Source organism: Onychostruthus taczanowskii, unplaced genomic scaffold (assembly GCF_017590055.1).
Source record: "Onychostruthus taczanowskii isolate IOZ18803 unplaced genomic scaffold, ASM1759005v1 scaffold2, whole genome shotgun sequence".
NCBI lineage: Eukaryota > Metazoa > Chordata > Aves > Passeriformes > Passeridae > Onychostruthus > Onychostruthus taczanowskii.
Window position 1 is genome coordinate 18,802,937 of NW_024499239.1, and position 18,281 is coordinate 18,821,217.

The 18,281-nt window shown below is 36.8% G+C and overlaps 1 protein-coding gene across 13 annotated transcripts in view; it reads left to right on the forward strand.

The window, feature by feature from the left end:
- KIAA0232 (KIAA0232 ortholog) overlaps window positions 1-18,281 on the forward strand; it is a 65,988-nt gene that overhangs the window by 29,106 nt on the left and 18,601 nt on the right. For 7 of the 13 annotated variants that reach the window (XM_041402568.1, XM_041402564.1, XM_041402573.1 and 4 more), the window contains 2 exons: window positions 4,471-4,608; window positions 17,552-17,618. In XM_041402568.1, coding sequence (XP_041258502.1) covers window positions 4,561-4,608; window positions 17,552-17,618 — 115 coding nt within the window. In that variant the 5' untranslated portion in view covers window positions 4,471-4,560. Of the gene's footprint in view, window positions 1-2,819; window positions 2,921-4,470; window positions 4,609-15,443; window positions 15,548-17,551; window positions 17,619-18,281 lie in introns of those variants that run through there. The other 6 variants (XM_041402560.1, XM_041402561.1, XM_041402565.1 and 3 more) reach the window with 3 other exon arrangements.

The following is an 18,281-nucleotide window of genomic DNA, read 5'->3' on the forward strand; positions in this document are numbered from 1 at the left end:
TGCTTTGGATGCAGCCCAGGGCAGAGTTTTCCTTCTGGGCTGTGACTGCACATTGCCAGCTCACGTTCAACTTCTCGTCAGCCAACAGCCCTAAGTCCTTTTTTTTGGGGCTCCTTGTGATCCTTTCTCTGCCCAGCCTGGATTTGTGTTTGGAATTGCCTCAGCTTGGGTGGAGTACCCTGCTCTTGGCCTTGTTGAACTTCATGAAGTTCACCCAGGCCCACCTCTCAAGCCTGTCAGGGTCCCTCTGGATGGCATCCCTTCCTTCCAGTGTGCCAGCCACACCACTCAGTTTGGTGTCACTGACAAACTTGCTGAGGGAGCACTTGATCGCACTGTCCGTGTCACTGACAGAGGTGTTAAACAGCATCAGTACCAATACAGACTCAGAGAAACACTTGTCACTGGCCTTCACTTGAACATCAAGCCATTGACCACAACTCTGAGTGTGACAATCCAGCCCATTCCTTATCCACTGAGTGGTCCACCTGTCAAATCCATGTCTTTCCAGAGGCAAGGACAGTGTCACAAGCTTTGCACTGGTCTAGTAGTTGACATCATTTACTCTTCCCTTACCCACCAAAGCTGTTATCCTGTCTTAGAAGGCCATGAAATTTGTCAGGCATGATCTGTCCCAGTAAAGCCATGTTGGCTGCCACCAGTCATCTCCTTATTTTCCATGTGCTTTAGTACAGTTTCCAGGAGGATCTGTGCCATGATCTTGCTAGGCACAGGAGTGACACTGACTGGCCTGTCAAGTCTTCAATTTTTTTTTTCTTTTTAAAAACAGGTTAAGTTTCCCTTCCTATATTGCCATTTTTGTGAATCATGAGCTTCATAATGTTTTTATTTCAGTCATATAGCAAGGTGTTACATTAGTTTTCTTATGGATAGTAGATATTTCTCTTTACAGCAAATGAAAGGAGAATCACTACGAAACTTGCTTTTTCTAGTTTAGAGGGAAGTGGTGGAATTGCTTTTGCATAGTTGAATAAAAGAAACTATTTCAAAATCTTTCTAATATTTGTGCCTGTATCTTAATTTAAAATTGAATTAAGCATTCAAAATACTGGATTTCTTGAGGCACCACCAGTGAGAAGAATACAGGTACTTCATCAATTTTTTTTAGCCATAATTATAATTATGAAGTTATTTTGTCAGGAAACTGCACTTTCAGTGTCTTCATGATTGAAAATCTCTAATGAAATTATCTAGTTACATAGTAGATAGGGGATAGTAGGACTCTGAAGAGCAGAGTTTTAAATAGTAGTTTAGATATAGGACCTTAGGGGTTTTTTCAGTATCCAGAGGGCATTGGCTTTCTGTGGATACCTCTTTAATACTGGATGATCATCTCTTGAAAATGAAGGTAATGGTAGTCTGGTTTAAGTATTTGAACTCTGTAAGCAAAATTTTAGTTTTTCTTCTGTGTGCATGCACACTTTTAAAATCTGTAAGTTCAGAGTGGCATTGTTTTTGTGAAAAGTTCAGCAACCAATGTAGAGCTCTTGCATTAAAATGAGCATTATATTATAATCTCTAGTTCTGTTAGGAAACATGGTAATGAAGGCACCTAGGAGGTGAAGAGATCAGAAGTTCTTGGTTATTCTTTCTATGTGAAAGAAGTAGTTTACCTGTCTTCATGCATAGAGAATGTTTTGCTGAGCTATTTTCTTTCCTGTTTGTTATGAACTTAATACTTTTCCTTCTAAGCAGTAAACCTACTGATGGACACCTGACTGCTGAAGACAGAGAGTAAAAGAGAGGGGGGAAAAAATTAAGAGACTTATTTAACTAATTTAAACCATTGGAAACTACTGGGTTGTCTGTCTTTGTTGGGTTTTTGTGTTTTTTTTTTTTTTTTTTTTTTTTTTGACAACTTAGTCCTCATAAAAGAAGAAGGTCACTCCGTTTGTGTCTCACCGTTCTACAAACTCACTCTCTAGGGTGTGTTACATTTCCTTGTTTCTCAGGCATTTTACTGTAATGTTGGGCTTTGTAAAACCTTTTTGTCTTTGATCCAGAATGGTTCTGATACACAAGAATTATGCCTAAAGTTATTTTTTTTCTTCACTGTTCTGTAGGGTTTTATGGGTATGGTGTTTAATTTGTGTACAGAAGGTGTAAGATCCTCAGTATCCAATACATATATAATGCTGATAAATACTATAGTTTAGATGAAGTTTTTAAACTGCAAAATTTTTCATGGAATAGCTGTAATTCATGGTGTTTGCTAGATTTGTAAAATTTGAGGCTATAAAACTTTTGAGTTTGACCTGGGAAAATAATCCAAACCCAAGTTTTAAACTTTGCATCCAGGTGTGACTGAAAACCATGTGTCCAAAAATTTTTTCAGTGTGCATTGTATAAAGAGGTAGAAAGAAAATGAGAATCTTGTCAGAGCTATGTCCTCAATTGCTGTATCCTGAAGGACAAGCCATGATGTTCCCAGAGTGCACAAACAATTCACTCACTCTGGAAGGAGGGATGAGACCATGATACCACAGCTCTGGGGTGGGGGCCTGAGAGAGAATTCCATTTAGCTTCCCTTCCCCCATTAAAAAAACTGCATATCTCTTAAAAGAGACTTTTCAGTTTTTAAAAGTTGAAAAGTTTGTAGACAAGTGTCAAATATTTTTCAAATTACATGTGTGAAGGACTGAATGAAATGCTTTATAAATTTCTGTGAGCATAAAGGTTCTTGCTGCTCTGCTGACAGATAGTTGGTGAAGCTGTGATCTATCAGTACAAAGCAAACCTTTGTTAGCATAGAGAAAAACAGTAATACATAGCATTTTGGGAATGTTTTCCTACTGCAGTTGTTGCCTTTGTGAACTTTCCACGTAAAGTCAGAATAAATGAAGTTAACCCAGTGCAAATTTGCTGGTGTACCTGGATCTTCACGCACATAAATGAATGGGTCTGTATTTACTTATTTGCAGCTGTGCCCTTGTGAATGAGCTGGAGGGATTTTGGGAGCTGGTGGGGGGTAGTTGGTTCTCATCAGTTTGTTTTCTTTCCCATTAATATTGGGAAGAGTTAGAGTGCTCTACAGCCTCATTGTATAAAGAAATATATAAACTGCAATTTTGGAAATTACTTAAAAATTTATTTTGTAAAAATGAATTGTAGATATGCACAGTCATTTAAACCTATTCTCTGATTTTTTAAATTCTTTTCTATTATTTCTTTTGTTATTCCTTCTAATAACAGCATAGTAGCCTGTTCAAATTTTTGGTTTTAAGTGAATCACTGGCACCTTGCACAAGTGCTAGGAAAATCAGAGTGACTGGTAGCTTTTTGCTCTTTCAGCACTAATTGCAATTCTCCAGTTTTGGTGCTCAAGTAAGACTTGTAAAGAGCAGTAAATCCATCAAATTGCTCTGCTCCTTCTCATGAAGTCACAAATAGCAGCCCTTCAGTGGCTGCTTCTGAGGATGATTGGTCTCTCTTGGTCCCCATTTTTTTCCCATCTTGTTCTTTGATTACACAGGGACAATTATTTGCTCTGACAACTTGTTTTACTTTGTTTTAAAACCATAGGGAACTAGGAATTCTTTTAAATGATGGTAGGCCTTAGCTTGGTTTTCTTTGGAAGCAGTAACATACATGGAAAAGGTTGAAACAGGTAGGCTGAAAAGCATCAGATGTTTGTGCATCTGTCTGGAGAAGATGTTTAAGACCATCTTGCTGATAGCCAAAATATTTCTTTCATGAGTTGAATATGGGAAATCATGTATGTGAAACAGACAGTGAGGAACAAGCAAGTCTGGTAATAAATTTTGTAAATTCTGAAAAGCCCTATGATAGGGATGCTATGTATCTTCAGATGATTGCATATAGTACAATAGCGTTCTGCTTAGATGTTACTGTTCTTCATAATTCTTACATGTGTTAGAAGCCAACCCCACCTACTCACCCTCACTTCTCAAATACTTGAATTTTCTTCTGAAATAGTTCAGGTTTATTTTATGATAGGTACTGCTATCTCTAGCTGTAGTCATGTTCGTTTTAACACTGAGTTGAAGGCTTCAGGATCTAACACTGCATTTTCTTCCGGCTTGTTTAACTTTCTCTTAAGTTTGATCTTACTTCTCTGAACTACTTGCTTCTCATTATTTCAGAGATCAGTGAAACGAACATATTTTGTGTAAATTACAGTAATACTTCAACCATAAGTTGGCCATAAAATTGCCTTTGTGGATATACTTTGCAAAAATTGGAAAATATTACAGTGAAGTGTGAGTTGCCTCTGTGTCCTGTGAAAGATACATGTGCTTTTCTGAATAGTAAGTGCAAGTTTTATGTAATCAAACTAATCTTTAATTTGGCAAAAAGTAGTTTTTAGCAGATAGAAAGGGGTTGGTTTCATTTTGCTCAGTATGTTATTTGTAGTCCTGCTCTGCTATTTGTAGTCCTGCTCTGAGATATTAATGTATTTAAATAATGTAATTTCTTATTTGCTTTTAGGAGAATGACATCTTCCTGGGCTGGGAAAAGGGAGCTTACAAGAAATGGGGAAAGAGTAAGAAAAAGTGCTCTGATCTAACACTAGAGGAAATGAAAAAACAGGCTGCTGTCCAGTGTCTTCGCTCTGCTTCTGATGAAGTAAGTTTGGACTATTTAATAGATTCTGTCCTTGTTTGTGCTAGATATATTTTGCTTGTGATGGTTGTATTTTAATTTATGGCTTCTTAAAGTGCTAGTTTGCCAAGAGTTCTCTAAGAATTCTTTAGTTTTATTTAGTGAATTATGAAATTGGTGTATGTTAGAATGATTTCACAAGGGATTCTGTACTATGTAGTGTCATGCTTTCCTTTCTGTAAACCCTTCCGTATTCTTGTCAGGGGCACCAGTTTGAGTTGAAATTACCACAAAGCTTTGCATAAAGGTAATCCTAAAAATTGTAAGTTGACTTTGTGTTGTGTGTGGATAGGAAGGACTGGAATATGTGGACAGAAGCCATCTTGCTCTGTGCATGCAACATGTACAATCCAGAATTCCTAAATAAAAAGCCATGTGTAGTAGCAACTGTTCACTTTCCAGGTTACATGACTGAGTGGAAGTGGAGTTGAAGTGCACTGACTAGAGCAGGTGAGGAGAGGTGAAGGCAGCAGGTTGAATGAAGATAACAGAGGCAGCAGATATTGTGTAGTTGAGCAGAAAATGGACAAAGGGAGAGGCAGTTGAAGGCAATGTTTAAAAAGAAAGAATGATGTGTAGCACAAGTTAAAGGAAGCTCTCAGGGAGATTTTTCAGACAGCAAAAATGGGAAACTGTTTTTAGTTTACAGAACTATAAATACTCTGATCTGCTGTAAGAAAACTACCCCACCTCTGTAGCCTGGTTGCGTTCCTGCTTGCCACACCTTCCTAGTCATAGCTTGTGCTTGCACAAGCATTTGGGTGATTATGTGGACAACTGGTTTGGGAAAATGAATCAGTTTCCTGAGATCAACCTGGTTGGGGCAGAGGAAATGTTAACCCAGAGAGGTTTCCTGGTCAGATTGGTGGCACAGGCACTTGTGCCAGCAAGGCTGTGGAAAAGTAATCAAGGAAGTGGGGAAGATTTGGTGATTATTCCCACCACCTTCCACAGCTCTACCATCACATTCTTGCTCACTGTGAAGCTGCTTGAATATTTGTTCAGTTACCAAATTGCTAATTGACTAACTGGGAGATTTCTGACCTCCCATTTTCCCATTACTTATTATCCTAACAAAGTGATGCAAAGTACAATTTTGTTGGTAATTTGCTCTGCTCTCAAAGTTGCAGAATATTGAGGTCAGCACTCTAACTACCATAGAAGTTAATTTGAATATGAAACAAATACAGAGAAATAATTGCAAGAAGTAATGTCTTTCTTGAGGATATGTTTGTTTTTGTATGCTCGTTTTATGAACAATAAAATATAGGTCTGATACATAGACTACAGGAATACTGATGATTGATTCTTAACTTCAGAAATTACACTCTTGATACATGTCCACATAGCTGAAAATAACAAACATTACTTAGAACTAAATTTATGTTATATAGAGAAATTTAGTTGCAGAGCTAAAGAAGGGAGGTGAATTTATTAATAATCTTTGACAGAGAAGGGAAGAAACTATTCAACTACAGTTCTGAAAGAATAAAACTACATGAGATCTGAAAGGTTGAAAAATAACTTCACCTTTGACCTCTGTCACCTTGTCAAATCTTTAGTGTTCATCATTAACCTATAATCTGCAACCTGTAGACTTATTTCAGAGCTGTTTTGACTTCTGTTGCCTGCTCATACAATTAAACTTGTACATTTTTTGTCATTAATGAAATTGCAGGTCATAATTTTAATAATGTATATTCAAACAGAGAATTGAACCTTTAAACCTTTTAAAAAATGTTTTTACTTAAAGCTGCTTTGTAGATAGTTTAACACTTGCATTGCATGAAAGAAATACAGACTTTTTATTTTTTCCCCCAAAATTAAAGGGAAGTAATACTTTAAAGTAACTTGTAAGATATCTTTTATTTCTGATTTTTGAAACACATTTCTCATGTTGGGTTTTTGTATTTAAGTTTGTGTGCTGGTCTGAGGGAATAATGAATAGATTTTGGACCGTGAAAGATAATGTTAAAATAATATTTGTGCTGAGGCATTCAAGCTGCTCCATACAATGTTCATGATTTCGTCTCTACAAAAAGATAAAAATACTCTGTGAACTGTAGCTGAAGTTGTAGATTGCTTGTGTGTAAGGAATATTTATAAAAATTGTTGAGATACAAATAAATACTTTTTTTCTAGTACCACTTCAATTTTTTTAAAATAGTTTTCTGAATTGTCTGAGACATCTGAGAACCTGTGATTTTTTTTTCTTGTCAGATGAGGTAGATGTGTTCATTAGGATGTTCTCTTTTTGTATGTAGCCTGATAAATAGTCCACATGGGCAGTTATGGAGCTTGTTTATAGTTTTGCTTACCTTCTTTTTTCAAAGTAGGTGTATGCAGAAAGGCCAATCTGCTCACATGGATATGGAACACTTGCTCTTCCAGCCTAATCTCTTCTGTCAACATTAGTATTGGAGTAAAACAAGCAAGTTTGACTCCCTTTATTGGGAGTAATTGAAAAAAAGTCCTAGTGGATTTCAACTTGAATATATTTAAATAAAATTGTATTTAATTGAAGTCATTACAGTGTTTACCCTGTGTGTGTCAGTAGACAGAGTATATATACACATGTGTGTATAGGCACACACAAACACACACGAAAGAGCCAAAACAGGATGATAATTCAATGAAGACTTTAGGATTTTGCAGCCTGATCATTTTAGAGAGAAAAGTATGCAGAAGATGAAAAGGTAATGAGGGTCAGTAGTAACTTTTCTGACTCTCATAGAAAATTACAGAGATGTGGTTAATGTAATTTTGATTTTTGCATTTAATGCAAATCAATAACATGTTAAGAAATGGCAGACAGCCTGCCTCCTCCCCTACCAGTAACCAAAAGCCATGAAACTGGTGATCACTTCAAAAATGTGCTTGATGGAGAGAGGAAGTCATAAAATAGATTATATGAAAATTGGCTTGATAGCAGTAAGTACCTTTTTTGTCAGACTATTTAGTGGTTGAAACATGTATTTTGAAATAACCTTTTGTGGATTTTCATTTCCATAGTATTCATTCTTAGGGTACTTCATTTATACATTTATACTTCATTTATATTTTACATTCATACTTAGGTGCTTCATTTGGTAGCATAGTTTTGGTTGACTTCTGTTCTGCCTCTTGTGTTAAAAAGAGTAATGCTGTAAAACACTAATCTGGACAGAAATCCAAGGTTCTGGTTTTAATTTCACAGTGCTGAAAACAAAGATCTGACTTGAAGAAGCCTTAGTTTGGTGTTTATTTCTAAAACATTTCCTGCATTGTGGAGAATGAAAAGTCAGAGAAGCTGCTCTGCCTCACTGTGTCTTTGCCATGGCAGAGCCTGTTGTGGACTAAGTGTGTTTGTGAGGAGGCCTGATTCTGACAGGCACCATCTGGTATATGTAAGAATGCAAATTGTTAATGGATGTACATTCTGAGGACAGTATTTTTTTGTGTGACAAGCATTTTGGTGTCTCAGATTTGCTATATTTGTATGAATGAGTCTTTGGCTGCAGATGCTCTTGATGCAGTCAGGAGCAAAGGAAATGTAAGTACATTGCAACTTGCCAGAAAATGGAGACAGAATGATGGTGAGAAAGGTTTTTAAGACAAGTACGTTAATGTAGCAATCAATTGATATTCTTACTGTAGTTCTAAAGTTTATTTTTTCTGAAACACTTCAATAAATAGCAGTTTAAAGACATGCTGAAGAATTGCTCAAATTTTAAAAAGCTTGTTAATATTGACCTTGAGTAGAGATTTTGTCTTAATTTTTGTCCTAAAATATGGAAGAAATTTTAAAATGTTGTTTTGCAATTAGCTGCTCAAGTAAGATATCCATTCTAATGAAACATTGGATAAAAAGTCCTAATGTTTAGGACTGGGGAATATTAAAAGTCCTTTGATGAAAATAAAAAATATTATCCTGAAATTACTGCCTTAAATTTTAAGTAAAAATGGCTGATCTGTCAACATTAAATAGCTTGGTGGTTAGTTTTGTTGTTGTTGTTTGTGGAAACATGGATCAGTTTGTTCCGGTGCAAGTGGAGGTTCTTTTTTTTTTCTTTTTTTAAAACCTCCTGAAAGTACATTATTTTGTATTTGAATAATGAAACTTGTCAATGCTTGTCTTGTTATGGTAAAAAGACAGAAAGAAGTGTCTTTGAGACTCAGAAATTTATTAAATAGATAAAAGTTTAGAAATTCATGTGTGTCACCTATTACAAGGTAGATACTGTGAGCAAGGTTGGAATTAGAGGTTACTTATGGAGACTGATACATGTAAGACTTTTCAATAGGTGTATTTCCTAGTAATAATATTGAAATTACTTGTGTGCCTGTCCATTGGTCACAAATCCAAGCTTAATTACCTTGTTCCTGACTATTTTTCTGCTAAAATTTACATTGTTTGGTAGAGCGAGCGGGTCTCCTCTGTGTTGTTGCAGTTCCAGTGGAGGGCAGTTCAGTCACCAAACGCTTGCAGTGTGACACGTGAGGCTGCACCCCAAGATGGTGCCAGAGTTTCAGTTGGACCAGTTGCTGTGTCCTTCTACTGAAATGTGTGAGGGCTTTTTAAGAATGAGCAAAGGAGACAACTTCCTGTGATCTGACTTTCTGCAGGGATGAAACCAGCGCTCCGAGAGTCTTTCCTTCTCCCAGCGTGGGGGGCCACTTTACCTAAGCTGGTCCACAGCACATCCTGAGACAATCCTAGTGTCCAGTGCTGCTGATCTCCCAGGGCCTGTCATAATGGGGTTCAGGCAGTGTGGCCTATTCTGAACTAACCAAGCTCTCAGAATCTGCTAACATGAAATAGTGTGCAACATGTTAAAGCAAGAGCTAGTCTTGGTTGATAGATTCCATAATGAATTTTGAAAGAGAACTACTCTGATATATTTGACAAGAACACACAGTGCTTCCATCCCACTGTTCTAAGAAATTACTGCTTGGGGATAACATAGAAACATAATTGGTGAAACTTTGTAACAGTAATTTCTTTTAAATTACTCAGGTGTGGGCATGCTAACAGCATAGAGCATTGGCTTTGTTACTTTGAGTCATGAGGGGGGACTATAACTCTTCTGATACTTGTGTTACCATATGGGACCACATAGAGGAGCAAGTGTGGCTCTAGTGAACAGCTTTGTTAAAAATTTGAAATGATAATTTTATTCTCAAATGTGCCTTGCTTTCAGCACAAACTTGAGATGTGTCTAAAATAAGATTTTATTGAAATTTTCTTAGTGTTTGTCATCTTCGTTACTCAAAGTGCAGAACTGTCAAACTTTCATAGCGTGATAGAATCCTAGAATGGTTTGATTTGGAAGGAGCCTTAAAGATCATCTCATTCCAACCTCCTGCCATGGGCATGGACACCTCCCACTAGACCAGTTTGCTTGGAGCCCCATCCAGCCTGGCCTTCAGTATTTGTAGGGGTGGGGCATCAATGCTATAGTTCTGCACATAAACCTTCTTTGAAGACATAATCTGCTAATCCAGGCCAAATGAATAAATTGGTTATGATTGCACATCTGGGCATATTTTTATTGATGGGTTACTTTAGCCAGCTATTGCTGCCTTCAGAGATTATGGTATCTGTGTGACATTTGGCCTAAGGCACTGTTGCATAATCTGCTTTACACTTTGCAATAGTGGTAGAGAACTGAAGAAAAGACTTCTGGAGTTTGTAGCAAGGGAACAGTCTTTCTTTTCCTCTTAGGTAGAATGGCACCTTAACTAGACAATTTAAAATTAATTTTAATCACTGATTTATTCCTGCTGTTCCCTGCTTCTCTAATGTAAGCCAGTGTTAATTAGGTAATACACACAGACAACTACACTGGGATACCAGCGAATCAGGTTGTAAACATCAGGTGGTTTCTTGAGTGATTTAAATGACACATTTTTGTATAACTAGAAGTGACATGAATGAGAGTGTTAAGGTAAAGATATGGGACATCACAAGAATGAATCAAGTTGTGTAAAAGCCATCTTAACGAATCAGAAAAGTGAATGTTGAAAAATTGAATTTATTAAAGCAAAAAAATGAAGTTAAGATTCCAAAAGAGCCTTAATGGTTCTTGAAGCATATATGCTGACTAGCTCAGTAGTTAGCATTTCCATGTGTCTGATTGTTCAGAGTCTTTGCTGGACAATGCCAAAACACTTCAGAAAGTCAGTGAATATTATCTTTCTTTTGAGTTGTATCCAGGGATATACTAGCAGTTTCCAGAACACGCAGCATTATTTAGGAAAGAATTTTAAAAATAACTTCAGATACTATATAGGAAATGAAAGTCATTTGTCTTGCCAATGTAACCATCACAGAATAGATTAATTACAATAAATCAATTTATTTTTCTTTATGACTATGGCATTAAACAGATATTCATAGCGCCACATATCTGATTTGTCTTGTTACTGAAGCCTCTTTGCTGTCTGTAATAGTGACATTAATTGAAGTTGACAAAACTTTTAATTATGCCAATTTTTGTATGCGTTTTCTCAATATAGAAAAGATACATATTGAACTGGAGAAATTCCTTGTGGAAGCTTATTCTACACAAAAATGGCGTCATAAGCATTATTTCTGATAGTACAGATGACTGTCTTGGAGGCTGAAAGTAGGTGTTCAGTGTGATTGAAAGTTGTATCACCTTGTATGTGCTTCCAATGAAAATGGGAACCAGTGGGGCATGGCAGATCTGTCCTCACACAGCTTCTCTGCTAAGCCTGGGACAGATGCAAAGTTGGCATATGCATTTCTTGGAGGGAGGAGCAGCACAGTCTTTCAGACACAAAGGAGTGGCAAGGAAAATGCCAGAGGAGTTGGTTACAGGGCTCTCCTGAATAATGCCCTGTGTTCCCTCACTGAGCAGTGTTATTAGATTATAATTTTCCTTAATGCAGAACAATAATTTTCACCAAAAATTTGACTTGGGGGTCCATTATGAATTCTTATCATATACACAGGCAAACTTGAACAAATTTGGCAGAGCACCTGCTGGGGAAAATTCAAGTGTCCTTTCTTCAATTCACTTGATGCAGAAAAGAGCCTTTGCATAATTGGTGGGAACACACTTTACGTGCTTCTCCCATTTCATTGATAATACAGATAAGAACATTTTAGCATGGGCAAGCTGAAGTACTGTGATTACGTGAAATCTCAGCAGCACTGCTTGCAAGGATAGCAAGTCTGTTGTGGCTTTGAAGTCAGCATGTTTGTTTGTATATGATGAATAATAATCAGGAAGAATAGTTTCTAGTGAGGAATTATCCTTTCTTGGGGGGATAACTTCTATTTCAGTGTAGCCTGCTATGGGAGGGATCTAAGAGAATTAAGTTTTAAATAACAGAAATCAGATTAGCTGCTCTAGTAACCTACATGTTCATTTGAAGTTAATTTGAGCTGGCAGATGATCTCTTTTATCTAGAATTAGTAAATAACATGTGTTATTTATTATCTCTCTCTCTCTCTCTCTTGGAAGGTGTTGTGTGAAGTGGTGAATCGTAGCTCTGGAATCTGAGCCTGATCCTAGCTATGTGCTAGATATGTAATTTACCTTTCCAAATGTTGTTTTAATACCAAAGACAGAATTAAGAGAGCTTCAGGGAAGAATTTTTATTTCCTTTTTGGAGAGCTATTGCTCTTGTATTTCTTAAAATAGCTTGGATTTTTGTCAGTTTGCTTGGAAATTGATATTCTGAGGTCACACATTGCTTGAAGATTACTTTGGATCAAGTATTCATGAGCCCCAAAAAGCGAAGTTAATAAATAGAATCTGTTTTTCTGATTGGTCCAATATCTTTGTTGAAAATCATTATGTATTCCAGTGAGATAAAGATTTAATTACATTCTTACTTCTAAAGGGTCAAAAATGTTGTATGTACTCTTAAATGTTTCTTAGTGCCATCCACGTTATTATGATGGAAAAAAATTCCATTATGCAACCTAGAACCTTATTTTCTTCCTTTGATGAACTCCACCTGGGTTGAACACCCCAGAGAAGCTACTGTTTTAATGGATTGATTTATTTATTCATTTATTCATTCATATAGTGCTGATCTTGGGCCAAGATTTTTTTAGTCTTTTTTTCAGTCTGTCTTGAGCACCTCTTTTGAGAGTACTTGTAATCAGATGAATTATACTGTGGCAGAATGTTAAAAAATGAAAACCTGGTCTTCTAACTTTCTCTCATCATCCTACAAAATATAGAAATAGATGTGTGGTTGCAGTGAATCACATTTTCTGCCTTAGTTCACGTGGCTTAACAGCTGATTCATATAGGAAAGCTGTCTAATTCTGCACTTGGTGACAGGAGATGTGCCAAGAAAACGGCCCTGGTACAGTCACAATGCCATCTTCTCTGGAGAGCCCTATGGCCTGTTAAATCTGTGATTTGAAACTATTAATATATTGATTTACTTTAACTTCTAGATTGCTTAAACTTGTATTTTGTGAAAGGAGTGTCAGTGTTCTCTAGGTTAGCCTCTTTCAGCAGGGGTTTGGACTAGATGATCTCCAGAGGTACTTCCCAACCTAAACAAATTCTGTATGTTTGGGAAAAGGAAATGAGAATTCGTTGTGAAAGTGTAAGCTAGAAAGCTCTCAAAAGCCTAATAGCAAATGAGTGATTATTTTAATTGTTCAAGTAAAAGGAATTGTAATGCTTTTGCTTTTCAACAAGATTGAAGAGGGTAAGGACCTTTCCCTGTACCTTACAGGCCTGAAGTAACAAGCCATATTTAGTAAATATTTGCACTGCACAGTTCAAAGCTTCTGGAGGAAGCTTTTAACTTATGTTAGACTAGAGGCAAAAAAACTGAACCTGCCAAAAAACCTAAAGCCAAACAGCATCTCCCTAAAACAGCACTTCCATTTAGGTTGTACAATCTGGTGGAATTTTTCAGTTTCTGTGTCTATATTCATGTCTGTCAGATGTGGAAAATCTCCTTCTAAGTACTGGCTATCAAAAGTTTATTTTCCTTTGTTTTGTCCAGAAGGCTTGGCTATTGCATATGTGCAGACCTGCAGGACAAAGTATACATTTGCAGGGCATTTTTTGTTGGAAATATGAGACCCATAACCAGTTGATATTACTGGGTGATGGGAAGAGGTGAAAGCTCAGTGCAAATGAAAAATTTTGTTGAACTATCCCCTTCTCAGTTACATAGTATAGCTATGTGAAATAATAGTGGTGCTCTTTGTGATCAAATTCAGGAAAAATTTCTTAAATTTTCTGGTTGGTGACTGTGCTGTGCTTGTTTGAAACATCCAAAAGTAACCTGCTAGCAGAGGTGAATATCAGTTAAGAATTCAAGTGATTTGTCAAGCATATGAGAGGACTTAATGTTTCACAGCTTCTTACTCAAAACTGTGAACACACTGAAGCCAGTGCTCACTATTAACATAGGCAACAGTTTTTAGTGAATTTCAGTTTGGTGCACTTAATGAAGGATTTCTCCATGGTTCACAATATAACTGAATATTTTAAATTTATAACAACTACATTCAGAAGTAACTAACTACACTTACAGATTTAATATCTTCTGGGGACATTTTCTGCAGCTATACAGAGGTGTGAATGTACTTATGAAAGCAATTGGACTGCTTTAGGCTAATGAGTTACCACTTGTCATCTCTGACTGCTCTGCTTCCAAAGTAGAGTGTGTTCAAAAGGTCTTTGATTTAATATTTGACATTATATGTATATTGTGTATATATATATTTATATATATATATATATATAAAATATATATATATGTTTGTATGTATGTGCTTGTGTGTTTAGGAAAAAAAAAATCCAGCCTCAAAAAGAAGTCAAAAGTACCAAACATATTTACAAATATGTATAAAAATGTGTGTGACCTTTGCTGTTCTGTTTTCTTTTTTTTTAATTGGTGTTATTCTTCATTATTCAGAACTGCATTAATTAGTCTCTGAATAGGGTTATGGTGGTCAGTAAGGAAGACAGTGGTTATTGGAGTCCTGTAACTCCAGCAGTCAGATTGGCTGTTCTTGTTCATGCTGGGTGAGTTCAGAAGCTTAATTTATCTGTTAGCACCATCACTCCTATGCCAGTAACATAACACCTATCCTTTATGTAATCCTTCCCTTGCTGCAGCCAGCTGATAAAAAGCCAAAAAGAACAACTTTTGGTGAAACTGGATATACGTTAAAGTAGGGGAAGGAAAGAGAAATATGTTAAAAACAGTAGAAGAGAATAAAATGTGTTTGGTGTGCAGGAAATAATGCAAAATGAAAAATACAAATTAAAAAATTATGCGCTGTCCTTTGTAATTCAAAAGAGAGATATAGGTTGGTAGAAATCTAGGCCAGACAATTTTGAGATTTAAGCCTTTCGTGATGGAATTACAAAAGCAATCATAATTGGGCACTACAACTTCCATATTTCAAAATGTTTATAAGGTGCTCCAGTATTTGTACTGTACGGGGACTGTCTTTAAATTTGAACATGAGCAAAGTTATTCAAGCAGATCACCTGGTTTTGTTAGCTAGCTGTGTCCTGTTGAACCGAGCCAGGGCCTGGAAAGTGTTACTTTCAGGCCATGGGGCTGTTACAGCTACAAGGCGTTAAGGTAAACAAGAAAAAAAGTAACTAAATCTCACATTCTGAGAACACCCGTGTTCTCAGTGTTATATATGAAATAACTGCCGTGGCATTTGTTGCAGTAAGCCCGCAGCTCGTTTTCCCGTGCTGCGGTGAGCAGTTGGTCGGGGGTCTCTGGAGCCCTGGCACACAGTGGGTCCCACCCCCGTTCTTTTAAAGCGAGCGCTGTCTCCTCCAGCGCCGTGCAGGACAGCGGGCGGCGCGTCAGCTGACTCAAGTATTAGTTTCATGGTCCAGGAGGAAATGAAGCGTTAGATTCCAAAAGTTTTCACTTCTTCGGTGTAATGGTAAGCATATCGTTGCTGGTTTGGGGCATTTTTTTAGCATGATGTTATATTAAGTTAAGGAAGTGAGTCTGTATTCCTTGGAGTGTTTGCTACAGGTGTCTGTTCGATTAGACAGTTTGGGGAGCTCAGGAAAACTAAGGCCAGCTCCTCCTCTGTTGACCTTTTTGAGGGAGGAGGTGGGAGTCAAAAGTGGTATGGGCATAAAGCGACAAATTATTACAACTAGATAGCTTTGTCCATATTGCTGTCCTGCTTGGTTCTTGCTAAATGATTAAATTTATACTGGTAAATTTACTGATATAGAAGATGCCTTCTGGAGTTTGATATTGCTAAGTCATCCTCAGTTAAGTATGCGGTATAAAGGTTTATATTTAGCACTTCAGTGCAGCAATACAATTAGGAATGGAACATTGCTTTCTTTCTCACTTGGCTGCAAATAATTAAAGTTTAGAGTTAGCATATAAATCATGGCTTCAGTGTATGATTTTTCTAGTGTGTTTTTTTGACAGTGAATTAAACAAGCTAGTCTGACTGAATAAATTAGTATTCTCTTTTTCATAATATTTGCTTGTGCTTTAGCAACATATATTCACATTTCTCAGCAATTTCTGAACAGCAATCAGGAGAGACAAGAAACTCTTAGATCTTGGAAAAATGAAATCTTTATACCACCCAGGTGACACAGCAAATCAAACTCTTTTCTGTGCATTTCTGTAACTTGATATTTGATCAGCGTTGCCTTTGGAGAGAAAACATGTCCCATAACTATATGCACTATAAGACCATGTTAAATTCAGAACATGAGATAATTTTCTTGGGGGTTTGTGTAAGTTTCTCCAAGTAAAATTGGAACTAGACTTCCAACAATGGAGTTGATATTGAGGAAACTGTGCGCAGGATACAAGGCGCTGCATGGTCCTCCCTCATTACCACTCCCAGCTGTAGGATGACATGCAGGGGACCTCTGGTAACTTCCTCACTAATTCCAGATTGCTGTGTTTAGCTGTGATTCCAGCTCTGTTTGCTGTTATGGAAAGTGTGAAGTGCAATCTCCAAGCACAGTTCCTGAGCATCGAATAATGACAATACAAATACCCACACAGTACCCACCTCACCTACTTTTCTCCAACAGGAATGGTCATTTCAGGCTCTAAGTTGGTGTTTAGTATTTCACTGACTAGAATTCAAATTTTATTCCATTGGAGTGACATGGGGTTTTCCTCTGTAGGTAATACATTGGAATTTTTTGTGTGTATGTTTATTATGTAGAGGAATAAAGGAGGAAAAGTAGAGGCTTATAGGAATATGAAGAAGGTGTTTATTTTTCCCTCTCCTGTCCTGTGTTGTTAATAACACAATATTTAAAAAGAAAAAAAAAAAAAAAAACCGGTCATTTTAAATTGGCAAGACTGCAGGATGGGTTTTGCATACAAATGCTGTGGAAGCATTTCCTTTCCCTCTCTGCCACATATGTGGGTACACCTTCCTTCTGTTCTCCTTTCCACCTTCATGCCTGATTTCTGTATCCTTTTAACAGTTCCATTCCCACAGGTATAAATTGTGCAACCAAAAGGATCAGGCTTAGCTTTTTGAAATGCACCTTAGTGATCAGTGGGTGATTGAACTTCTATCCTGAGACTCCTGGCTAAATCTGCAGCAAAACCATGCAGTAAATGTGACATGCTGTGTTTGCAAAGCCTGGGAAATCTAATGATGCAACAATGTGACCTGTAGTTTGAAACCTCTGTGTGAATGTATCTTCGTGTTACATGGAATCATTTTGACCTCTAACTAATGTATTTATAGGATTGGATTTATACTCGTATTAATTTTTGTTGATTTTTTCATATGTAGTTACTGTGCAAAAAGAAGGTATGTCTGCTGATACATATTTACTGTATTGGTATATTTCTATGACATTAAATGACATTAAAATTCTTTTTGGTAAGTTATGTTTTTTGTTTTTCTTTTCTTTTTTTCCCACGTGGTTTTGTTGTCATGCAGAGTTCTGGGATTGAAACGTTAGTGGAGGAGCTTTGCTCCAAACTGAAAGACCTTCAGAGTAAGCAAGGTGAGGAAAAAAATGTTTAAACTTCTGAGACCATGTATTGTATTTATCAACTCTGCAACATTCTGAGACGGGGGTGGGTGTGGGGGAGTACGTTGTTTTTCAGTAGCTTTTAGTACAGGTCATGCAATTTTAAAATACATTTGAATAATTTCGTTCAAATAATTTAAGCAATTTTGTATTGATATGCTTTATTTACTAAGAAATAGCCAGTCACAAATGGAGCTTTCTTCATGAAAAGCTATAACTATTCATATCCAGCTGTGCCTGCTTTTTTAGTCAATATTCCAAATTCAGCATCCCCCCTCCCTACCAAAAGAAATTAAAATAAAGTAGGCTTGATTCTATTCCTTTTGTGTATTGATGCTTGCAAATAGCAGGTTTGCCTCAGAATAATTATGTGGAAACTATTTGTTTGAAAAGCATCCAAATAACCACCACTACTTAAAATTTCTGGTCTGTAGGGGAATGATAATGGGCACTTTATGATGTCAAACTTAGGGGGGAGGGAGCATAATGTAAAGTTGTATTGTCTCCAGTGAAAGTTCATCACACATAAATGTTTGCTCAGGCACACAGCAGCAGCCTTGGACAGTTAGAGTAAAATTAATATACTTATTATAAATAGCTGTAAATAAGAGAAACATTTACCTCCTTAAAGCATGG